This window comes from Lethenteron reissneri, chromosome 8 (assembly GCF_015708825.2).
Source record: "Lethenteron reissneri isolate LAM-NWPU_2019-01 chromosome 8, ASM1570882v1, whole genome shotgun sequence".
In the NCBI taxonomy this organism is placed as follows: domain Eukaryota; kingdom Metazoa; phylum Chordata; class Hyperoartia; order Petromyzontiformes; family Petromyzontidae; genus Lethenteron; species Lethenteron reissneri.
In genome coordinates this window covers 6,976,166-7,001,257 of record NC_083786.1, presented here as the reverse complement: position 1 = coordinate 7,001,257, position 25,092 = coordinate 6,976,166, and the positions used below count along the sequence as shown (strand labels likewise).

The window sequence follows — 25,092 nt, the reverse complement described above, 5'->3', positions numbered from 1 at the left end:
AACGGGGAAACGCAAAGCGCTGCATTCAACTGAAATTGGTCTTTATTTGGAACACATTAAAAGAAAAAGCAGGAGACAATATATGCATATTTGGAAGTATAATTGTATAAATGAGAAGTTGCCACATCAGGGAAGAGAAAGAGTGAGTTGGCTGGGCTGGTAAAGGAGGGAGGAAAAAACCCCAACAAAATATTAATCCATTACGCAAGCGTGTTGTTAACGAGACGAGACAAATACATCAATTAAAGATTTGCACTATCTTACAGGTACGTATTCCAATATTTGTGCTTTAGACAAATATGTACCAATGCATACAACTCGGCCGCACGGCGCCAGCAAGAAGCAGACCGCGCTATTTCTTCGCGCGTTGCCTCTTGCTGCTGTTGCTGTCGACCGCGGCTGTCGTGCCGTGAGCCTTGCGCGTCGTGCGCCGCGCCGCCGCACCCCCCACCGCTTCCTCATCTCCGTGCAACATCTTGCGCCGTTTTGGCAGCGCGTGACCGGTCGCGGACGGGCACGGGGAACCGGCGGCGACAGGGACCGTGGTGGTGGCGGCGGCACAATTGGCGGCGTCGCACCCACCGTCGCCGCCGATGGAAGCGGTAGCGGATGAACTGGCGGCTTCCCGTGCCAAGCACCGCTTGCGGTGGCTGCTGCTACTGCCACCCCTGCCGCCGCTACCGCCGGCGCTGCCACCCTGCGCCGCGACGGCGCCGGGATGCGAGCGACTCCGGTCGGCGGCGGGCGGCGCCAGCTGGGAACCGTCGCCTCTGTCGACACCACCACCACCACCACCACCGCGTCCGCCACCCCTACCGCGACCCCGACCTCCACGTCTGTGCGCCGATTGCCCCGCCGCCCTCCCTCCCACGCCGGCAGCGAGAGCAACGTCACCGGCGTCCGCCGCCGCCGAAGTCGACGGCGCGGCTCCGCCGTCCTTGGACGGTTGTAGCGGCGGCGGCGGCGGCGGTGGCGGCAGCGCGAGCTGCACGCTGTGCTGCTCCGCGAGCTTGGCCTCGGTCTGGCCCAGCTTGCGCTCCTGCTCCAGCAGGCGCGTGCTCTGCTCGACCATCACCTGGCTCTGCTCCAGCAGCTTCTGCTCCTGCTCCTGCACCTGGCGCTGCAGCTCACCCAGCTTGCCGCGCAGGTCGTTGAGCTCCTTGCGCAGGCCACCCAGTCCGGCGCTGTTCGCCTTCAGCTGCGTCTGCATCTTGTTGAGCTCCTGCTTTGCGCAGCTCTGCTTCGAGAAGAGCTGCACGGTGGCCAGGGCGCCAGACGGGCCTGGTACTTGATCGGCGACAGGCACAGCAAGGGAGAGGAGGAGGAGGTGGTGGTGGGGAAGAGGCGGACGTGACGAGAAGACACCCGGGGTTAATGAGAATTCTTTACAACGATCATTACGCACGTGACGATTTTCCCCACTGCCACCACCACTGCCGTTTGCCCAGTGATTAAGTATTCATTGAGGATCTTGATTCACCATTCAGAATCTTGATTCGATAAAAAAAAATATGTAGACATTTTTATGACTTTTTCCGTATATGTATTTACCATATATGTTTAAACCATTTCGCTAAATTGAATATTCGCATACAGCTTGCGTGAACCTTAAATTATCCATTCCAACACAGTGCATGTTTGTAGAAATGTTCAACCTCTTTTGCATCGTACATAGCCAACCGTGCGTGCATCCATCATGTACCATAAGTCTAAGCATAGATTTGAGGATATGTGGGCTCAGGATCAGAGGTCAGAGTGCTAAGCTGGTTCTCAACAGTCTCAGTCTGGTCACCAATAACTGCGCAAAACAACGCTCACTTTTGGTTTTGGATTTAGTTTAACCCAGTTGAATTTTGGAGGTCACGGGGTCCAATTTTTTCGAAGCACCATTTTATCTCGGCAGGGACCTGTAATTTTGGCTGCATGAGTGTTTTTTAGTTTTGCCCTCCCTTCGGCTAAGTTGAATTGCAATTTGCATCGCTACACTCTGTGGTCATTGTTGAAAAGGCACCACTGACAAATAAACCTTATAAACTGAGTTGCGACATCATTTTATGTCTGTTGAAGGCAAACGACATGGCGATCTATTCCTTTTGACGAGCTCTGCACGATGCGCTAATAAAAGTTTAAAAGTTTTGTTTCTTCTACGCATTCGTCCTCACTACGCTTGGACGACATGACAACAGAATGATCTGCGCTAGGTGGGTCGTGACGTTCATGTGCGCGGCGGGACGGAGTCGCCAAAAATAAATAAATAAATTTATTTCTCTACTTTTGTTTATTCTGGACCCCAGGGTCCCACCATAAGGTTCAGATGTCCTTCTGTGAAAAAGATCTTCATAGCTCGTTGGATCCCTCCATTCTAAATAAAGATTCTGATTCCATGCATTTGTATCTCTGGTTAATTTTTTCAAAATGGTTAGGGATGGACCTCTGTTGATCCAGCTGACACGGGATGACCCGGATTAAGGTGGCAGAATAGAGATGGGGAGAGATACGCAGAGAGACACCGAAAGAACCAATTTCACAAACACAGGGAGAGACTCGGGGAGAGAAATGTGACAAACGCAAGGAGACATTTTAAACAGAAAGTGTGTGGGGACTTGGAGACGTGGGGACACGGAGACACGGCGGGAGCGAGTGGAGCGGCTACCGGAGGTGGCGGACAGGAAGCGGGTGGACATGTCTCCTCCGATCTTCTTCTTGAGGCCCGGCACGATCTTCTCGTCAAAGTACTCCATGGCCATGGAGGAGATGTCGCGCAGCTCCTGCAGCACCTCGTGGGCGCGCTGCGGCGTGCGCGTGCCGTTCACGTAGCGCAGCACGCGGTAGATCTCGTCAATCACCTGTCACAGCAGGGGGGCGGTGGGGGGGGACAGTGGGGTAGGGGGGTGATGTTCAACACGGTGAGGAGTTTCAAGTAAATGGGGGGGGGGGGGTGGGGGTCGCATCGGCATCACATCACGAGACGAAGTGTAGCGTCGGATCTCTCGTAGAGCAGTGCCACAATACCCCCATGTTAGAGAACGCCCTCAAGGAAGTGGCTACTACAGAGCTGGGGGGAAATGAGAAAAAAGCGAGGGGGGAGGGAGGGGGAAGCGAGGGGCAAGCGATGGGGAAGCTAAGGCAAGCGAGGGAGAACGAGGGGGGAGCGAGGGGCAAGCGACGGGGAGCAAACTGGAAGCGAGGGGACAAGCAACAGGAAGCGAGGGGGGTGGGAGGGGGAAGAGAGGAAGAAGCGAGGGGGGAGCTAAGAGAAGTGAGGGGGAAGCAAGGGGGAAGCTAAGAGAAGCGAGGGGGGTTGAGGGGGAGCGAGGACTCACTCTGCCGGGGATGAAGCAACACAGGTTCATGTCGACGTATTTCATAAAGGTCATGGTGAGCAGGGAGAGTCGCGTCTCCACCGCCGCCAGGATGTCCGCGTGCCGCGCCAGCGGGTGGCTGCGTCGCTCCGACTCGCGCCTGCGCCGCACACACGTACACGCGGGAACATGAGCACTGGTGTAAGTGCGAGCACTTGCACGCACGGGGCGAGTGAACGACGCGATTTGAATGTGAGCGTACAAACAAAACGCACGTGCATTCAAGCCACGCACGAAAACTCGTCAGTCTTGCATAATTAAAAAGAAAATTGATCTTTTACTTCTGGCGTGGCCCCGAGGATGGGTTTTTCTGTGAGGTGGCTTAAGGGGTCAGAGACCACGAGACGGTAATGCCGAGTGCCTGGGTTCAAATCCGGGTTCTCAGCCGGCTGTGATTAAACTGGGTTCGCAAGTGTGGCGAGTTGAGGGGGGTGCGGGGCCACAAGGACACGTGGTATCAACTGGGAGCCATACAAAGAAGGTTTAGAATCCACCGATGTATTATTGTTGTTGTTGGTGGTGGCTGGCTGGCTGGCACGAGGACCCTACGTACCTGGGCAGCTGGGACTTGACTTGCTTCTGACACTGGGCATGGTAGCGTTCCACCCGCAGGAAACCCTGGTTCAGGACCCGCTGGCAAATCACGTTCATCTTCTTACAGACCTGGGCATCGGCAAGCGCACGGCAACAGCTTCACCACTGGGCAAGCTGACGATTCCGCGATCGCAGTCAACTCTTACGCCGGGGATACGCCTGTTCGAGTCGCGGCCGCGCAAGTACCGATCGTGTTTTTATTATCCATAATATCGGGTCGTCTCATCCACACTGCTCATCGGCCACACTGTACGTACGTACGTTTAACTTCTTTCGCACTGTACGTAGCCAACTGTGCTGATCGGAGGTGTGGGGGAAAGACAACAAAGTAAACACAAAAAGAAGTTCTAAAGAAATTCGTTTTCAATGTAGACGATTTAAAAATGCATAGCTCCCGTGGCTTTCTAATCTCGGAAAGAAGAGCGTTCCAGGCGGCCGCAGAAGCGCATCCTAAAGCGTGCGATGCGGTGACCGTCTTTATTCGATGGCCAGCCAAAAGCTGCTGCAAGAATGACCGAGCTTCACGTGATGGTTTATGTTCCTTTAGATCAGCAAGGTAACACTTCTCTCTCACTCTCTCTCTGCTTCTTCCCTCTCACTGCTCCCCACCGTGGAATTCCCTATTCCCATGCCTGTCTCTTTTTCCCCAAGCACTCATAATCACCGCGCTCAAGGAACGCGTTGACGCCGATGTATTGTGCTGTTTGTTGCTGACCGCTTGACGTTTTGGGCCCGTGCTCAGCCACTTTGTTTACAAAAAAATAAGAGCAAAAAAAATGTAAGTGAAAGAAACAGACAGAAAAGCCGGTGATCCACTCCATGAGCCCATTCAAGTGATTTGCTTACTTTTCCTTTACTTGTCACTGCTATTGTGTTTTTGTATTGTTTGTTGTTGTAACGGTCTGTCCTGCCCCTACTGGACCTCTGTGATAAAGAGCTCAATAGCTCATCAAATTCCTCGAGCATAAATAAATATTCAGATTCTTAAATCCTGCAATCCACGTGGCTTCCGTCTCAAACGAGTGTGTGGTGATGCTCATCTCCCGAGACCATTGTGGAGGAAACCCTACACGACCGCTCTCACTGGCGTAGCTACCGAGTGTGTAGACGGTGCAACTGCCCCTGCGCCCACGGGCCACAGGGGCCTGGGCACCGGCCTACGAAGAAGGGGGCGACGAAATTGGACAGGAAGTGAGAATAAGGTCAGCCACTGTTGACTTCCCACAAAGTGGTACTTATTTTATCAGGCTGAGTGGAACTCACAATCTTAAGGACTGTAACTCGCGATACGACTGCAAGTACGCACTCTTACAATTGCGATCTCACAATTGTGAGTAGGTCACTAAGAACTGCTTACTCGGCCACCTCAGTCGCTGAATGATGCATTGTAAATGTGCGTGTTTATACACGCTGCGATAAAACATGAATCGGCATCGTTAATGGAGGGCTCAAACTTTCTCCAAGTAAACAAAGACATCATTATTACTCTTGTTATTGTGACAATCACAGCTCTGGTTGGTGTTTATCCGTGAGGTCCTGTTCCACTCATTGCTACTGCCGCCGTATTTTTAGTCCCTAATGCGTTATTTCTATTCTCCTGCGGATTCGGTTACGTAAACTCCACCTCCACGCCAAGTCTATATTTAACTCAATGTCATTAACAAACCCTGCGACAGAAGACTTGACGCAGCAGAGCCGAGGTCCTTAAGTTCGCAACCCTGCCCCTCCTCATCAAATGACGGCCATGCCCCTGCAGGCGAAGCTCTCCCAGTGGCGTAGCCTTTCGGGTGTCCAGGCGGTGAAATCGACCGGGGCAGGCGGGCCGAGAGAGAAGGGCTTAGCCCCAGTGGCAACAGGCAAGAGTGCAACGGCGGGGAGGGGTGTTTAGGAGAGAGGGCAGGGTCAGGAGGAATAGTAGGATGAGAATTCTCCTGGTGCTGCCCAGAAGGAAACGTCTTAGCTGGGGGATAATCCTGATTAGCGATAACCCGCACTGCGATATTGGATGAGTGCTAGCCTATGGAGGTGAGGGGGGGGTCTTGTCCACCAGATCAACATGTCCACCTCTCCAATTGTCCCAACCGTCACACCCGTCCACTCGACCGCCGATATTCCTCTCCACCTAAATTTCAAGTCCATTTGTTTATTCAACTAAAAGAGACGAGGATGTAGTTTCATTTTCAGGAGTGATCTGGGTCACAAAAATAACAAATTCAACACAATAACCAACTACAAATTTGGGGGGAACCGCATCATCCTAACGGTGTACGCCCATGATCCCACACTTTCGAGGTTTGGGGTTAGTGGATTGGGATGATTGGTGATACTTTTAGAAACAAACTGGGTTGTGATGAGGTGGCATGGAGGTGGCAGTATTGCAAGTTCGTTTGTGAACTCATGTGCAGGGCCTGTTGTGTTATCCACTGTAATTGTGATGGGGTTTTTTTCGTGGGTACCGCAATTTCGTTTCTTCACACACACAAACACCAGTTACAATTAAACTATCCAAACACCCCAAATACAGGATGCTCCTGAAAAAGTCTCGAGAATCGATGAGGCTTTCCTGATAAAATGTTTGACTCGCTAGCCATCCACTTAATGATCCATCAATCCATCCATCCAGGTTCCTCTCTACCCAATCATGAGTTCACTCAACTCATCCACGAATTAACCTATCTACACAGCCACCCATCCAATTCTCTGCCATTCCAACTATCGAGCTCTTCACCCATCCACTCACCTCTTCCCCACCATTCACTCTCCTAACTCTCCATGCCTCCCAACAATCCACATCTTACACATACCCTGTCTCCCCATCTACCCATCCACATGTTTAACCATTCAACTGTCCACTTCTCCACAGATTCTCACTGACCATCGTCCGTCTACTCCGCCACCCCTCCACCATTTCACCCCTCCACCCCTCAACTCCTCCACCACTTCACCACTCCACCCCTCCACCACTCCACCCCTCAACCCCTGCACCACTCCACTCCGCCACCCCTCCACCACTTCACCCCTCCACCCATCCACCACTCCACCCCTCCACCACTCCACTCCGCCACACCTCCACCACTTCACCCCTCCACCCATCCACCACTCCACCCCTCCACCACTCCACTCTGCCACACCTCCACCACTTCACCCCTCCACCCATCCACCACTCCACCCCTCAACCACTTCACCACTCCAGCACTCCACTCCTCCACCACTTCACCCCTCAACCCCTGCACCACTCAACTCCTCCACCACTTCACCCCTCCACCACTCCACCCCTCAACTCCTCCACCCATCCACCACTCCACCCCTCAACCACTTCACCACTCCAGCACTCCACTCCTCCACCACTTCACCCCTCAACCCCTGCACCACTCAACTCCTCCACCACTTCACCCTTCCACCACTCCACCCCTCAACTCCTCCACCCATCCACCACTCCACCCCTCAACCACTTCACCACTCCACTCTTCCACCACTCCACTCCTCCACCCCTCCACCACTTCACCACTCCGCTCCTCCACCCGTCCACCACTCAACCCCTCCACCACTTCACCCAACTCTTCCACCACTCCACTCCATCCCTCAACTCCTCTACCCCTCCACCACTCCACCCTTTTCACGAGAGAGCTTCAGGGGAAGCGGCGGTGATGTGAAACGGTGGTTCAGAGCGCGCAAGCCGAGCAATCGTTAACAGGTGACGAGTTCAAAAGACCCCCCCCCCCCACCTCCCATCGGGGTGGGACAAGAACATCGCGTTTCTTGTGGAGGTCGATAAAGTATGTACCACTTTGTGGGAAGGTCAAAAAGGTGTTCGCCCGTGGACAGACTAATCTCGCACATGGGAATGTGTACATTTATCCAAATGGCCCAGGCCTGTAAACAGGATATGAGCAGCTCCCACCATTTGTTTGAACAGGAAATAACTTTTTTTGTGTGAACATTAAGCGACTGTACAGACGTAGGCAGAGGCGATTGGTTGTTTGCTACAAGATGCAAGGAGGGGTCAAGGCAGAGATGATAATGAAGTGGGCAGCTATAGATACATGAACAGAGGGCAGCACTGGCAGATAATGAACGGAGGAAGGCATCACATTTTGAATAGGGGGAATTATCAACACATTATGAAGAGGGCAGTGGAGGTTAGCACCAATAGACGATTGTGAATAGGGCAGCGTCAGTAAACATGATGTATAAAGGGCAGCATTATGAGATGGTGGTGATGAATAGGGGCAACATCAGGGGATGATGAACCGAGGGGAGAATCAGTAAACACGATGAGGGCGGCTTTAGGAGGTGAAGGTTATGAATGGGGGCAGCATCAGGAAACAATGAATAGAGGGCAGCGTCTGTAAATAAGAATTAAAGGGCAGAGGCCGCGGTTCACATTCCCTAGCGCAGATACGCAACAACCGGTCTGCTCAGCCAATCGTGGTCCACGTTGCCGCGTGTCAGCCAATGAGCGCGCGCGTAAGCGCGTGTGCAGTGGGAAATGTGGTTGCCGGGGCAACGGTGTCCAGCCCCCTCCCACTTTCGGGTCCCCACCCCAAGCCCCACCCCCCCCCTCAGCCTCACCCCCCCCCTCAGCCTAACCCCCCCCCCTCAGCCTCACCCCCCCCCTCAGCCTAACCCCCCCCCTCAGCCTCACCCCCCTTCAGCCTAACCCCCCCCCCTCAGCCTAACCCCCCCCCTCAGCCTCACCCCCCCCTCAGCCTAACCCCCCCCCCCTCAGCCTCACCCCCCCCCTCAGCCTAACCCCCCCCTCAGCCTCACCCCCCCCCCTCAGCCTAACCCCCCCCCTCAGCCTCACCCCCCTTCAGCCTAACCCCCCCCTCAGCCTAACCCCCCCCCTCAGCCTCACCCCCCCCCTCAGCCTAACCCCCCCCCCCTCAGCCTCACCCCCCCCCCCTCAGCCTAACCCCCCCCGTCAGCCTCACCCCCCCCCTCAGCCTAACCCCCCCCTCAGCCTCACCCCCCCCCCTCAGCCTAACCCCCCCCCTCAGCCTCACCCCCCTTCAGCCTAACCCCCCCCCTCAGCCTAACCCCCCCCCTCAGCCTCACCCCCCCCCTCAGCCTAACCCCCCCCCCCCTCAGCCTCAACCCCCCCCCCTCAGCCTAACCCCCCCGTCAGCCTCACCCCCCCCCTCAGCCTAACCCCCCCCCTCAGCCTCACCCCCCTTCAGCCTAACCCCCCCTCAGCCTACCCCCCCCCCCCCTCAGCCTCACCCCCCCCTCAGCCTCACCCCCCCCCCTCTCAGCCTAACCCCCCCCCCTCAGCCTAACCCCCCCCCCCCTCAGCCTCACCCCCCCCTCAGCCTCACCCCCCCCCTCAGCCTCACCCCCCCACCTCAGCCTACACCCCCCCCCAGCCTCACCCCCCCCCCTCAGCCTAACCCCCCCCAGCCTCACCCCCCCCCCTCAGCATAACCCCTCAGCCTCACCCCCCCCCCTCAGCATAACCCCCCCCCCCTCAGCCTAACCCCCCCCCTCAGCATAACCCCCCCCAGCCTCACCCCCCCCCCCTCAGCCTAACCCCCCCCCTCAGCCTCACCCCCCCCTCAGCCTCACCACCCCCCCTCAGCCTCACCCCCCCCCTCAGCCTCACCCCCCCCTCAGCCTCACCCCCCCCCCTCAGCCTCATCCCCCCCTCAGCCTCACCCCCCCCCCCTCAGCCTCACCCCCCCCCCCCTCAGCCTAACCCCCCCCTCAGCTTAACCCCCCCCCCCTCAGCCTAACCCCCCCCCTCAGCTTAACCCCCCCCCTCAGCCTCACCCCCCCCTCAGCCTAACCCCCCCCCCTCAGCCTCACGCCCCCCTCAGCCTCACCCCCCCCTCAGCCTCACCCCCCCCTCAGCCTAACCCCCCCCCCCTCAGCCTCACGCCCCCCTCAGCCTAACCCCCCCCCTCAGCCTCACCCCCCCCTCAGCCTAACCCCCCCCCCTCAGCCTCACGCCCCCCTCAGCCTAACCCCCCCCCTCAGCCTCACCCCCCCCTCAGCCTAACCCCCCCCTCAGCCTCACGCCCCCCTCAGCCTAACCCCCTCCCCTCAGCCTCACCCCCCCCTCAGCCTAACCCCCCCCCTCAGCCTCACGCCCCCCTCAGCCTAACCCCCCCTCAGCCTCACCCCCCCCCTCAGCCTAACCCCCCCCCTCAGCCTCACCCCCCCTCAGCCTAACCCCCCCCCTCAGCCTCACGCCCCCCTCAGCCTAACCCCCCCTCAGCCTCACCCCCCCCTCAGCCTAACCCCCCCCCCTCAGCCTCACGCCCCCCTCAGCCTAACCCCCCCTCAGCCTCACCCCCCCCCTCAGCCTAACCCCCCCCCCTCAGCCTCACGCCCCCCTCAGCCTAACCCCCCCTCAGCCTCACCCCGCCCTTTGTAAGCCACGCTCCCGCTTAGTCCCCCCCTTCGCTCCGCCCACAACACAACAGACACCGCCCCCTCCCCGCATTCGCAACCCTTCACTCGGGGGCACCGCACCTCTCGTCTCGCCTAAGCCCCGCCCCGCAACTTTAGCCCCGCCCCATAATTATATCGCCACCCCCCCCCCCCCCCACTTTAGCCCATCCACTCCCCCCATTTACCCCCCCCCCCCCATTATACCCCCCCCATTATACCCCCCCACCAACACAGCCCCGCCCCCACCCCCCCACACACAGCCCCGCCCCCTTCCCACCAGGCGCAGGCCGCTGATCTCGTCGTAGCTGCAGAAGGCGAGCACCGCGTCCATGGCGACGGACGGCAGCGACAGCAGCTCGCTCTCCGCCTCCATGCGGCCCCGCGGTGCGAGCCCCGGGAGGCGACGAGGAGAGGAGGAGGAGGAGGGAGGAGGAGGAGGATGCGAGTGGCGGTGCGGGGGGGCTCGCAAGATGTCCTCCTCCTCCGCGGGGAGGGGGGGGGAAAGGGGGAGGAGCCTGAGGGGCGGGGGGGGTGGGAGGTTAGTGAAGCGGAACTTCCTGCGCACGTGACGCGGACGTGACGTCACGGCCAACTTTGGGGGGGGGGGTGTGGCGCGGTGACGTCACGCGATATCGCGATATATCGCGTGCTACAAAGGGTGCACGATTATCGCGATAATCGCACTTTTTTTTTCTCTATCTCCTGCCTTCCCCACTATCATAGCGTCTCGTCGTAATTCTTCTAAGTAGAACCATCATGGTCTCATCGCTCTCACCTGGTTAAACGGAAAACACTCGATTGTAGGAGGGAAATATCGCGATAATCGTGATATTTACAATCAACATGCTTCTGATTATTTTGTTGCAATTATGATACGCCAATTTTATGAGCTATCATTTGTGGCCAGGTCGTTTCTGAAAAAACACATTGTCCTGCGGAGGGAGCTGGTAGGAACGTTGGGTTGCTCGGTCAATGGGCAGAGTCAACGGCGGCGTGGTGTATTCCGCAAATATGCCCGACTGTGAGGGCGGGCACAACCCGACGTGAGTAGGTTAAACGTTGAGTTTTATAAGGGCACCATGGGGTGACCAGCCCCTCCCCACCCAGCCCCACCCCTCCCACCCCCCACCCAGCCCCTCCCCACCCAGCCCCTCCCCACCGTCGCCTCCCCACCCAGCCCCACCCTCCCCACCCAGACCCTCCCCACCCTCCCCACCCAGCCCCTCCCCACCCAGCCCCTCCCCACCGTCGCCTCCCCACCCAGCCCCACCCTAACCACCCAGCCCCACCCTCCCCACCCAGACCCTCCCCACCCTAACCACCCAGCCCCACCCTAACCACCCAGCCCCTCCCCACCCTCCCCACCCAGCCCCTCCCTGCACGACGGACACAATAATCCCCTGTGGGCTGGTGTAATCAGGAGGTTCCTGCCAGTATACATTAATACCTCAGTGGGCTTTATCTGGGTAAGATTTTTCTTTAAAGTTTAGTTTTACTTGTATATTTTTTTAAGCGATTCGTTTACCTTCTTTATGGAATAAAGTTAATCAAAGTAAAAAAAACATGAATGTAGACTGTAGCCTAGTTCTTAATCGGAGTGTACTGGCAGTCTATAATGTAGACTGTAGCTGGTTATTAAGCTGAGTGAGCGTACTGGCAGTCTATGATGTAGACTGTAGCCTGGTTATTAAGCTGGGTGAGTGTACTGGCAGTCTATAATGTAGACTGTAGCCTGGTTATTAAGCTGGGTGAGTGTGCTGACAGTCTATAATGTAGACTGTAGCCTGGTTATTGAGTTTGGTGAGTGTACTGGCAGTCTATAATGTAGACTGTAGCCTGGTTATTAATCTGGGTGAGTGTACTGACAGTCTATAATGTAGACTGTAGGCTGGTTATTAAGCTGAGTGAGTGTACTGACAGTCTATAATGTAGACTGTAGCTGGTTATTAAGCTGAGTGAGTGTACTGGCAGTCTATAATGTAGACTGTAGCCTGGTTATTAAGCTGAGTGAGTGTACTGGCAGTCTGTGATGTAGACTGTAGCCTGGTTATTAAGCTGGGTGAGTGTACTGGCAGTCTATAATGTAGACTGTAGCCTGGTTATTAAGCTGGGTGAGTGTACTGACAGTCTATAATGTGGACTGTAGCCTGGTTATTAAGTTTGGTGAGTGTACTGGCAGTCTATAATGTAGACTGTAGCCTGGTTATTAATCTGGGTGAGTGTACTGGTAGTCTATAATGTAGACTGTATCCTGGTTATTAAGCTGGGTGAGTGTACTGGCAGTCTATAATGTAGACTGTAGGCTGGTTATTAAGCTGAGTGAGTGTACTGACAGTCTATAATGTAGACTGTAGCCTGGTTATTAAGCTGATTGAGCGTACTGGCAGTCTATAATGTAGACTGTAGCCTGGTTATTAAGCTGGGTGAGTGTACTGGCAGTCTATAATGTAGACTGTAGCCTGGTTATTAAGGTGGGTGAGTGTACTGACAGTCTGTAATGTAGACTGTAGATTGGTTATTAAGTTTGGTAAGTGTACTGGCAGTCTATAATGTAGACCTTGGCCTGGTCCTTAACCTGAGTGAGTGTACTGGCAGTCTATAATGTAGAATCCCTCAACCTGGGTGGATGAATCAATGGGTGTTCACCACGGAAGCGTCATCAATCATTGTGGCAGCGGTATAAGAGTGACAAGGAGGCGACTGACCAATGATGGTGAGCGAGTGACTCGTGATGAATCCAGCGAGTTCTGTATCGACAGCCAGCCTGATTTAATGTAAGTTGAATTCCATGAAGTTCATTCCGCGCCTCCGATGAGCACGGTTGGCTACGTACAGCGTGAAAGAAGTTCAACATACATTCATCAAGGTAGATGGGGGTATGGCAGTCGATTATTTTCGATTCGTAAAAGGCCCGATAGGTTGTTTTTATCACGTGACCTTCCGAACTTTCTACAGCGTGCGGGTTTGATCATTACAGACACTATTGTACGAAATTAATGTACCGTATTAATGTTGCGTCTTGCAATATACGGTAGTTGATTCAAGTTGGTGGCGCAGTGGCCGGCGAAACGCGGCCCTTAATTGGAAGCTTGCCAGTTAAAATCCTGGTTGGGCGAGGGGGGGTTGACTCAGCCCATCATTCCTCCCTCGGGGAGCGATAAAATAGTTACCACTTTGTGGGAGAAGTCATTAGTGGTTGTCCATTAGATTTACTCACCCCCACCACATGAATGTGCAATTTATATAAACTGGCTCAGTTATGTAAACAGAAGCGCACCGTCTGAATGCTCGTTTGAGATATGAGCAAAATCTCACTTTGGGGTTAATGTGAAGCGGCCAAAGGGGACCTCATGTGGAGTGGGCAAGGGGGCCCACGTGGAGTGGTCAAGGGGATACACGTGTAGTGGCCAAGGGGACCCACGTGGAGTGTCCAAGGAGACCCATAAAGGATGTTGTGGAGACAGCATATGGCTATTGTGATATTTACGGCGTTTCAATGTCCCCCCCAACGTTGAGTTCATTGGCATCCGTCATTCACATTCATATCCGGTTTCGTATCAACCTGAGGTGTTTAAGCAAAAATAATGAAGCAAAATCAATGTTAAACGAAACATTGCCAGACTTTTCGTATTTATTATTCTCAGTTGGAACAGTGTTGGACAATTCGTTTCAAAAAGGGTGGAACGATAAAGGTCCAAATGAACAAAGCAACTTTGCGTGCCTGTTATGACAATATAAATTAAGACAATAATGTTGACGGTGACATAGTGCCGTCTACGCGGCAGTCGAACTGAACTTAACCATTGAGAATTTTAACAACTCCCTGAAATGAGCAGTTAGGATGAAGGTAGACAAACATTACTAGCTGGCAAAATAGAAGAAAAACAATTACAATCAATTCTTAAATTCATAACACATCGAATCGCGTGTGTTAAGAATACACTGTTTAACATTTATGAAAATGATGGTTCATGGGACACCTACAGCCACGACGGGTAGCTTTAATCACAAAAGAGAAAAACAAAATTATGTAATCTTGATCCAGCACTGCGAGTCACAGAATCGCGAGCGTAGGAGATGAATGGGTGCCACGGTGGTGAGATGTTAACTACCTTGCCTGGTATGCAGAAGGCCGTGGGTATGATCCCGAACCTGACACCTGTATACTTGGAGTTTGCATGTCTCTCCCCGTGGTTGCATGGATTTTTCTCCGGGTCCTCCGGTTTTTCCCTCCAAGTTTAGAATAAACATGAGTTTAGAGTATTTGGCGGCTACAATAATTCCACGTGACAAGCCACTTCGTTGAGCTATTATTTATGGCCAGGTCGCTTCTGAAAAAGAGCTATCTGGAGCTCAGTGGGCTTTACCTGGTCAAATTAAAAAAATGTTCCTTTAGTTTAAGAATTCTACACACCAACATCACTCTACGAAGCACTCCCCCCCGTCCCCCTCGCCAACGGCTGCCTCGGGGCTCGCAGAACCAGCAGCGTTGAGCCAGCGAGGGGGGCCCTCACTGTACGGGTATTTCCCCCCCCACCCCCCCACCGGCAATTTGGCTGAGCGGAGCTAAAAACCAAACAATGATTCGCCGGTGTCACGAGACATCGGAATCTGGCTCGGGGCCAAGCAAGGGGGTCGGGGGTCGTGGGGGGGGCGGAGTTGATCACTTTCGTCAAACGTTGCGTCGGTACACTCGAACGCATGACGACGCACGACGCACGCAACGACCGCGAGCGACGTCGGCGGCACGGCTCAGCTTCCGCGGTCGAAAAATAACATCGGCGCCTCCCGAACCGCTCCAGGGCAGGGGCCCTGGAGCGGTTCGGTTATGCGGTGGGAAAAAGAGGTTCCAGTTTCGTATGGATTGTAAGATTTTTCAGAAAGTGAGACGCAAACCCAAACTTGTGCTCGGTGTCAGAAAAGTTACTTTACAATCCAATGAATCTCATAATTCAGAGAATATGGTGATGCTGCTCCAGCAGCAGCAGTTGAAGCAGCTATGGCTCTGACACCCTGTAGGACAACAACCAGATGACGGTTCCGAACCCGACACGCCACGTCACGTCACATCTTGTCAGCTGCCGCCGCCGCCGCCTCCTCCTCATCATCGTCGTCGTCCTCCTTGGAGTCGAGCTCGTTAAGATACTTGTGACACTTCTCCATCAGCACCTTGATTGCCTCGCACACGAGCACGCTGGGCGGCAGGGCCCCCGTCGACTCCACCGAGACTGCGGGGTTGGTGGAGTGGGGGGGGACACACACGCACCACGACAAGCGGCATTACGTCACAATGACCAAAATCTATCTGGCTGGAGGTTTTTTCCACAGCCACTTAAAATCCAAGTGTGGTCCTTATGGAGTTAGGCTGCGTGTTGAGCATATCTTCTCTCAAGCTTTTGCCACACACGACTGCAGGGCATCTTCAGGGAGATTCAGATACCTGGAGGCCAGGAGATATTCCTCACTTCCCGACTCATGAAGTTGCCCACAAGGAGTGCGTTCTGGCGAAAGCTCGAGAGAAGAATTGCCCGTCACGTGGCCTAACCCACGTGGCCGCATTTGGAACGGAAACCAAGTGCGGAAAAATCCACCGTACGCATGGATTCTGTGATGCTTTGAAACGCGCTTGTCTTTGTAAGCGTTTAATTCGCAGCGACAGAATAACGGGGGAGGGTCTTGCGGTGCTGGGAACTCACAGATGAAATGATTCCTGATGCGGCACAGCTGCACCAAATCCTTCAGATCCTGCGCACGACACACACAAGCGACGCGTTAAGTGAAAAACGCGTCAAGCGAAAACATTTCCTTATAAATAATGTAAGGATATTTGGCGAGATACGATGTACGCACGCACATTAAGATGGTGGGACAAATAACTGAGGGCACACCGCCGCAATACCGTATTATTCCGCGTACCACATCACTCCCACTCAGCCATGCAGCTCAACAAAGTAGTTCGTCGTCGACCACTCAGAAACCGTGTTATAACGGGCGCCTTCCGCATTATAACGGTGCGCGTTCCACGTTGTGCCAAAAGATTCCGTCCAGTGAAGGGCGTGCTTGCAGGCGGGGTGAACCCCATGATCGGAGAGACAACAAGGCCACGAAACAGCAACAAATACAACAGCAAATGCACATGTACAGCGTTTTTGTTGATCCAATGTTGGATGAGTGGAGGTGAAGGACCCAGCACCGGTTCAGGCAATACTTGCCAACGATTATCGAATGCAACCACTCGAACAGCATGGGGTGGTGGGAGGGGAGATCACAAGGGTGGACACCGCTGGGGTGGTGGGAGGGGAGATCACAAGGGTGGACACCGCTGGGGTGGTGGGAGGGGAGACCACAAGGGTGGACCCCGCTGGGGTGGCGCTCTCACCTCATGCCTCAGCACCTCTCGGCTACACGTGTCAAGCCGGGCATTCAGAACCTTGGCCACCTTCTCTCCTGCGCACGCAGCACGTATACACACACGAGACAAAGATCCCCCGTATAGCCTCAATGAACTGTTGGGGCAAGTGCTGTTAGCAAACACCCATGAAGGCCGGTACAACACACGAGGGGGTGGGTGGCCAACACCACGCCCGGCCGCTTTTGCCTCCCCAGTGGAAATGTTTAGACACCCCACCAGGTCATCGCTTAAGGCCGAGCCGACCTAGGAGAGGCTCGGGACCGGTTGAGATATTCGTCAGCAATGTTGGCCGCGAGCTGTATTCTCGACGGTGCATGGGGCAGGGAACAACGGGGCGAGGGAAAGGGGGCGACTCGCTGCGTCGTACCATCCACCTCCTCCACGCCAATCACCCCCTCAGAGAAGCAGCTCTGCAGCTTTTGCGCCAGTGCCCCGACAACAGGCGCCAAGAGCCGGATCTCCGGCAGAAGTCGGTAGCTCGCCGTGGCCACGGGGGAGAACTTGGCGTGGTCCCGGCCTGCGGTGCGAGATCGCCAACAGAGAGGTATTCAAAATCACGATTAAGAATCGCAAGCTCGGCATCCGTCACTTCCGTACCCCAGCTGCCACCAGACCAGAGGTTGCAACCGGGTACCCGATATTTGTACCCTACCCGATACCCGGCTACCCGTACCCAGCCGGGTACGGGTACGGGTACCCGTTTGCGACCCTGGTGCGGCCGGGTACGGGTAAGGAATCAAAACCCGTTTGCGACCTCTGCACCAGACACCCTCGCCCAGACATTCCTACCTCACATCCCTTCAAGGTTATGGCAACTTTCTCCTCTACAGCATTCTCACATCCCTCACCTCACCGCATCCCTCACCTCTAAACTCAATGTCCAAAATGCTACTGGTGTCAGGCTCTTCACCTGCATCACCCCAATTCACCATTAATAATATTTTAGTACATTTGGTATCTGTGTAGGTTCTTACTCTTTTTACCGATCTTAGTTGTGGAATTAACGCAAACATTTTTACGAGTCATAGAATAAATTTCGATTTAAAGCTTTCGTGACTGCAGGGATTCATTTTCTTGGTTCTTTCGGTAAAGTCACGTAGAAGGGAAATAATAAAATAATAAAATTTAAACATCATAAAATACAATTCTCACGACGTTTCTTCACCTGAGGACGGCTGCTTGCGTTGTGGCCGAAACGTCGTGAGAATTGTATATTATTATGTTTTATTTTTACTATTTTATTATTTCCCTTCTACGTGACTTTACCGAAAGAACCAAGAAGATGAGTCATAGAATATCCACCACCGCCACAACCATCACCACCTATGCTGTAATTTGATCAAATCAGGCAGTCAGCAAAATAACTGATCAGTGATATATGGAAGAAAATTGCTGAGGCATTGCCTGTACGGCGTCTTTGCTCAAGTATGGTCGTGTGGAACCTCAATCGAGGTCTATGATATCGATTCAATTCATTGTTGATCCGACTGCAATGTTAAAATGTCTGTTTTTTATTCACCAATCACAAAACAATTGAGGGTTAATCACTGCATCCATTCCATGGTGGCAAGATGTTATCTACCTCGCCTGGTATACAGGCGGTTGTGGGTTCAATCCTGACCCCGATGCCAGTATATTTGGAGTTTCCATGTGCTCCATGTGGTCACGTGGATTTTTCTCTGGGTTCTTCGGTTTTCTCCTCCACATTTAGAAACATGCGTTTGAAAGTATTTTTCTGTTAGAAATGTCCACTTTGTTGAGTTATCATTTGTGGCCAGGTTGCTTCTGGTAATAGCTATATAGCTCAGTGGGCCTTACCAGGTAAAATAAAAATATTAAATTAGTTTTTCAGTGCCAAGCGATCCATGGATCAAGTGATCCCATTGGCCAGTATTGCGTGGTTTGAACCGCCTACTTTTTGCGATTGGCTAATATCTGCATGATCGGCGATTCCGCCACAGTGCGTCTTGATCGCGCTGCAGCGCTCTCGTCTCACCGATGCCCTTGACGCAGTGCACCATGATGTCGATCTCGTGCCCCGGCCGCAGCAGAGCGATGAGGATGTCGTCGTCCACGGGCCGGATGGAGCCCTCGGCGTACACGTCCGCCTGGCTTCCCAGCGGCACCCAGCGCAAGTGCCGCGAATAGACTGCGGGGGCAGCGTAAGATGAGGACGAAGAGGACGAAGAGGTGGGGGTGAGTGTTGGAGGGGCGGGGGGGGTCAGACGGGAAAAGATTGTCGTACAGGCACGGATATCACAGCACGAGTTCTTCAGAACGCAACATCGTGTGCACTATACACACACAGACGAGGCCCGGGACCGATTCAGATAATCGTCACTGGTGTTGACCGTGAGCGGGAATTGAGCTCGGGTCGCTGTTTCATCGCGCAATGCGCTAACCGCTGCACTACCGCTCCCCACACACGCACACACTTCTTCACCATCCTAGCCGCCCAACCACCTCCGTGGAGGACCTGTTCTCCACACACACTCTACACAACCACACATAACACACACACACACACCCGCCGTCCCCACCACCCGTGGAGGTGCCGCCACACCTTTGTGGTTGATGTAGAGCTCATTGGGGTCGGAGGAGTCTTTGGGAACCTTGGGGTTCCTGCTGCACTTCACCTTGAGCTGGAACTTCACCGTATCGATGTCCGTACCCTCCTCGTCACCTGCGCAGACGGTTGCCCATCATGTAACGGCCAAGCCAACGTTTACACATTGCCGAGTTGCACTTTCGCCAAATTCAGTGAAACGCTGAATTTAATGAAATTGGAGAATGTACTCTAATCGACTAATTAAGTTGACTGTGCCATGTGTGCACGGTGCGGTGGTACCTGTTAATACAACTACTAGTGCTACTATGCCTATTGCTGCTACTATGAAGACTATAACTATGATTACCACTGCTATTACTAGAACTGCTGCCTTTGCTATTGATACTGCTGCTACTACTGCTACTACAACTATGATCATTGCTGCTACTACTGGTGTTAATATTACTACTGCTCCTACGACTGCTGCTATTACTATTGCTACTACTGCTAGTATTACCACTGCTACTATTGTTGTTTCTGCTACTGCTACTATAACTACCATTACAAAAACTACGACTACTCTACTACGACTACTGCTGCTGCTGCTGCCGCTTGTTACCCGGGTTGCGGAACTCAAAGAGCCGGGGGTCTGCGTGGATGGGGATGAGGCCCAGGCGGTGGGCAAGGATCTCGTCCTGGATGATGGACGTGTTGTTGTAGATGAACACCTTCTCCACCGCCATCGTCGGCACCTGTAGCGGCACGCAGAGGCAATGAGCCGCGCTCACTCACACCACCGTATATAACCTAAACAGATATTTTGGGGCAAGTGCTGTCAACGAGCACCTATGAGGGCCGGCACGGTACACGAGGGGGTGGGTGGCCAGCAGCACGCACGAGGGCCTGTCTCCCAAGTGATGATGCTTACACATCGCACCAGGTACTAATTTGAGGTGGAGTCCGCCTAGGGAAGGCCCAGGACTGGTTCAGATCATCGAAACTGGTGTTGGCCATGAGCGAGAAATCGAACTCGGATCCCTGGCTCATCGTGCAGTGCGCTAATCACTGCGCAACATATTCACACATTCACACATACACACACAAAAAGACCAAGATCCCCCGTATAACCTGAACAGACTGTTAGGGCAATAGATGTTTGCTAGCACCTATGAAGGCCAGCACAGAACACGAGGGGTTGGGTGGCCAGCACCACGCCCAGCTGCATTTGTCTGCCCAGTGGCGATGATTTTACACGCCGCACCAGGCCAAGCGAGCCTAAGCGAGGCCCAGGACGACCACATTTTTTACACTACCGGGCCTGTCCCAGCCATTGGGGCGCCATGGTAGCAAAATGTTAACTACCTCGCCTGGTATACAGGTCATGGGTTCAATCCCGACCATGACGCTTGTATATTTAAAGTTTGCATGTTTTCCCTGTGGTCGAGTGGATTTTTTTCTGGGTCCTCCGATTTTCCCCTCCACATTTGGAATCAACATTACACGTTCAGAGCTATAAATTTCCAAGCGGTAAGCCACTTGATCGAGCTGTCATTTGTGATGGCCAGGTCGCTTCTGAAACACAAGCTATACAGCTCAGTGGGCCTTAACTGGCTTTACTTTGTACAGCCAGAGGGGATACCCCCCCCCCCCTCTCTACCCCCTTCTTCCCTAGCGGCCTGTGTTCACGGGGAGCGCCCCAGAAGTGGGTCCCAGATCGCCGGTTGCTCTCTGGACGAGTGTCTGTGCGCCGCACCTCGGCGAGCAGGATCCTGCGGAAGGCGTTGGCGATGGCCGCGTCGACCCCGACCATGTCGAACTCCATCTCCATGTCCTCCATGCGCACCACGTCGATGCGGAAGTTCTGCGGCAGCGCAGCGGTTTGTATCAGGGATGTACGGCGCGGCGCGGCCCTGCAACGGCTCGCTCGCCCCACTGCTAGCGGAAGGAGCCTCCCACTAGAGTGACTAGAGGGAGCTCTAGGGGCTACAGCTGAGAATTTAATTTGGTAAGTTGGTCGCATGCAAAACTGAATCGCTTATATGTGGCTGTCTAAAACCAGTTGCGAGCAGTTGGAGGGAGCTCTAGAGTCCCCTCTACAGGACATTTTGGCCTACTCTTCCACACTGGCCAGATGTTTTTGGAAGATGATTATGGATGTAAACAAAGCTTAATTTCAGCTGGATCTGAGATGCGATATCAATAAATTATGGTGATGTGTGTTCTTGCCTTATATAATATCTTGTTACGAGCGACTCTTGCCCACTACAGTAATTTGTTTCTTGCTGTGGTTGTCCCACCTGATGACGGAAGCTTGTGTTGCTTCCGAAACGTCGTGATTTATTTTATTTTTGATTATTTTTTATTTTATTTTATACCTACGTGACTTTACCGAAAGAACTAAAGAGTATGGAACATTGCAGTCACGAAAACTTAAGATCTAAACTGATGTGTGGTAGGTTTGTATTAAAGTAACTTGTGTTTTATTTTTTGATAGTGCCATCCATGCAAAATGCATCTCAGAATTCTCGAGAATTTGTAAGGCAGCCAGAACTGGTGCCAACGGTTGCCCAAACTCTGTGGTCCTATATTTTGATGCTTGGACAACTCCATTGTCGAGCATATAAGAGGGAGGAAACCCACAGAATCAAAAGATATCCCAATCGTGTAAGGCAGAGTGGGTATCACTCAAATCCTGTATAGATGGGAAAACGTGAAAATCATTCCACTCGCTTTTAATGCCATACCCTGCCAAGCCAGGGCTACAAATCGACAAAGTACTCTTCACTCACCTGTTCGAACTTCTCCTGGTTCCACGTGTCATCGTAGCCCGCGTAGTTGCCGGGGAAGTCCGTCGAATGAACCTGCAGTGGTTCAGAGGTCGCCAAGGGGTCAAGACGACGAGTCGGCAGAGCAGGGTCAGCGGAGCAAGGTCACCGTTTTTGGACTGGGTTCAAGGGTCTACGGGTTGAGAGTTTAATTGCATAAGTTGGTTACATCCAAACTGAATCGCTTATACGTGGCTGTCTGAAACCAGTTGGGAGCAGTTAGACAACCAGATGGTTATCACAGCAGAAAGGCTCGACTTTGAAGTCTATCTGATTTTCAGCAACATTTCATCGCGTGTTAGTCATTTGCCAACTATGATATGTTGTTACAATTCTGAATGTAATTTTTATTTCCTTGTTGCGCAACTATTCGTTCAGATGCAGACAACGCAGTTGCAAGTGATTAAGGCTAAACGATTTATACTGGTAGGAACCGCCAGGTTACACCAGCCCACAGGGGATTATTGTGTCCGTCCGTCGTGCAGGGAGGGGCTGGGTGGGAAGAGAGGGGCTGGGTGGGGAGGGGCTGGGTGGGGAGGGGCTGGTCACCCCGTGGTGCCCTTATAAAACTCAACGTTTAACCTACTCACGCCGGCTTGTGCCCGCCCTCACAGTCGGGCATATTTGCGGAATACACCACGCCGCCGTTGACCCTGGCCATTGACCGAGCAACCCAACGTTCCTACCAGCTCCCTCCGCAGGACAATGTGTTTTCGGTAATGGATCACTCAGCTGTGGACCTAACTTTAAGGAGTAACAAAGCTAAGCCAAGATCAGGATTTTGAAATACTAACTAGCAATTAGTACTAACTAATTTTCAAGTACTAACTAGCATGAACATTGGTCACCAAATATTTTATTTCAAATAAAACCTCAACACATTCGTAAATAACACTGTGGCCTTATTGGGGACGTTGTGGGCAATGGTCGTTCACAGCACATTCATGTTTTTGTTATGTGCCTGTGCACCACTGCCGATGCAATATCACCAAATAATTTGTTAACTTTACCACTTTCTAAAAATCTTCAAAATATTATATGAAAACAATTCCTGCCAGGATTTATTTACATTTACAGATGGAGTGATGAGAGCTCAGCTCACGTTGTGTGTGTGGGTGCGAGACGGATCGTGCCATCGCTGGATGGTGCGGGATTGCAATAGGGTGGGGGAGGCCTTCTTCAAGCAGTGGATAGACCATGGCTCATGATCTTTATGAAAGACAGAGGAGGATCAAGACAGAGGAGGATCAAGGCAGGGGGTCGCGCCTCCAGACATCAATCACCACCCACATACCGCACATCATCCCAGATTCCAAAGTCCAGTCAGCATTGACTGCGGCTACCAGCATGTATTCACTGTATGTTGAACTTCTTTCACGCCGTACGTAGCCAACCCTGCTAATCGGATGTGCGGGAAAGCATCAGTGCGAGACGACAATTTAAAGATAAATTGAGATAAAGCGCGAGATAGCATAGACACACAAGAGATAATCGGGGATAATCACAAGGGATCTCATTCCCAATGGCCCCAACCAGAAACCTGCACTTCCACCATTACCTCCACCACATCTTTCACCTCTTCCACCACCACCTCCAACAACAACAACAAAAATGCACCACCATCGTCCACCTCCCCATTACTAATACCATCTACACCATCACCACCACGGCACCACATCTTCCACTACCCAACCACGCACACCATCACCCACATCCACCACCATCACCAACATCCACCATCACCTCCTACATCATCATGACCACCACTTCATTCACCACCATCACGTACACCACCTAAACTAACACAGAGATAGCTCTGTAAAGCCTTCACATAATGTTTGGGCAAGTGGTGTTAGCGAGCACCTATGATGGCTGGCACATATTTTGCTGTCTTTTCTTGGATTTTCTGTTTGCACTTAGTCACATATTCACTTTAAGATGTTTTTTGTTCATGTTTTTGTTTTTTGTTTGTTGCGGTTGCACCCGATTCAAGAGCCCAATGGCTCACAGGGCTATACCAAATAAATAAACTTGAAACTTGAACAGTACACGAGGGTGGTGGATGTCCAGCACAACCATCACCACCACTAACCACCACCACATCGTCCACCATTCCGCGATGTTGATCCTCGACTAAAAGACTCACGTTGGTCACGCCGTGTTCGCTGAGGAGGACTCGTTCGCGCATCTCCGTCACCCTGTCTGCCGTGGTCGCCATGGCTCCGTGACCCCCGGGAGATTCGAGACTCTGCGGCTCCGCGAGGAGACTGCGGCCGCAGGGCGCTCAGGCGATGCCGAGGCTTTAAGCGGGGCCTTGTGGTGCGCGGGATTTGATTTGATAGCGCAGACGCGCTACGGGCGTGCCGGAGCCACGTGCGCGCGACCCTCCACGTGCTCGGCCTAATGCGTGATATGAAATGTAATGGGGGTTTGTGAGGGTCGTAATCGGAAATCTAGCATCTGGTGGGGGTGGAGAGCGCTCCTGCTCCAGCTGGGGATAGGGCAGAGGTTTTTTACCTCTAGACTGAACAGAATACGGTAATATTAAATAATAATTCTGGTCGTGTTGAAAATATCTAATAATAATTTTCATTATCTATCTGTATCATATTTATCCTATATATGTCTCTCCGTGTAGAGAGTATTTACACATCCTTCAGCCATACCTCTTTGTAGGAACAAAGCAATGTGTTTAAAACCATACCGGGAAATCCTCTACTTACGAACACTCGACTTACGAACTTTCACAGATACGAACGAACCAGGTCCGCATGTCCAGTTCCCTGTTCAGACCGAGAGTCGAAAGTTCAATCGCCGCGCAATAGATGGAGGTGGTGGCATCTACATCTGCAGAACGTGAAGAACCAGTGACATCTACATCTGCAGAACATGAAGAACCAGTGGCATCTACATGAGATTATACAACTTTAAAAGCCATTCCCCGTGTTTACATGCCAT

At 53.0% G+C, this 25,092-nt stretch overlaps 2 protein-coding genes across 3 annotated transcripts; both read right to left on the bottom strand.

The window, feature by feature from the left end:
- On the bottom strand, positions 1-10,842 carry FBXO28 (F-box protein 28). 2 transcript variants are annotated; one of them, XM_061581522.1, is made up of 5 exons: positions 10,627-10,842; positions 3,916-4,025; positions 3,324-3,462; positions 2,654-2,846; positions 1-1,287 (listed from the first exon to the last, which is right to left on the bottom strand). In XM_061581522.1, exons 1-5 carry the CDS (start codon positions 10,720-10,722, stop codon positions 353-355), a joined length of 1,473 nt encoding a protein of 490 aa, XP_061437506.1. In that variant the 5' UTR covers positions 10,723-10,842; the 3' UTR covers positions 1-352. The 2 variants fall into 2 exon arrangements, with proteins under 2 accessions (XP_061437506.1, XP_061437511.1); XM_061581527.1 differs by having other exon boundaries at positions 1-1,281.
- A 3,120-nt stretch (positions 10,843-13,962) lies between these two features.
- On the bottom strand, positions 13,963-24,527 carry POLR1C (RNA polymerase I and III subunit C). Its single transcript, XM_061581736.1, has 10 exons — positions 24,281-24,527; positions 22,099-22,170; positions 21,063-21,170; positions 19,929-20,061; positions 19,325-19,444; positions 18,758-18,910; positions 17,129-17,278; positions 16,729-16,796; positions 16,046-16,094; positions 13,963-15,577 (listed from the first exon to the last, which is right to left on the bottom strand). Exons 1-10 carry the CDS (start codon positions 24,350-24,352, stop codon positions 15,414-15,416), a joined length of 1,089 nt encoding a protein of 362 aa, XP_061437720.1. The 5' UTR covers positions 24,353-24,527; the 3' UTR covers positions 13,963-15,413.
- Positions 24,528-25,092: the final 565 nt, after the last annotated feature.

Bases quoted from the DNA above. Each gene is read 5' to 3' on its own strand.
- FBXO28 (XM_061581522.1), bottom strand. From the start codon at position 10,722: ATGGAGGCGGAGAGCGAGCTGCTGTCGCTGCCGTCCGTCGCCATGGAC. The intron at 4,026-10,626 runs GTGGGAAGGGGG...GCCGATGCCCAG, and splicing joins AGATCAGCGGCCTGCGCCTG to GTCTGTAAGAAGATGAACGT. The intron at 1,288-2,653 runs GTAGCCGCTCCA...TCGCCGATCAAG, and splicing joins CTTCCTGTCCGCCACCTCCG to TACCAGGCCCGTCTGGCGCC.
- POLR1C (XM_061581736.1), bottom strand. From the start codon at position 24,352: ATGGCGACCACGGCAGACAGGGTGACGGAGATGCGCGAACGAGTCCTC. The intron at 18,911-19,324 runs GTGTGGCGGCAC...CTGCCCCCGCAG, and splicing joins GCTCTACATCAACCACAAAG to TCTATTCGCGGCACTTGCGC. The intron at 16,797-17,128 runs GTACGACGCAGC...CTGCGTGCGCAG, and splicing joins TGGCGTGGAGGAGGTGGATG to GAGAGAAGGTGGCCAAGGTT.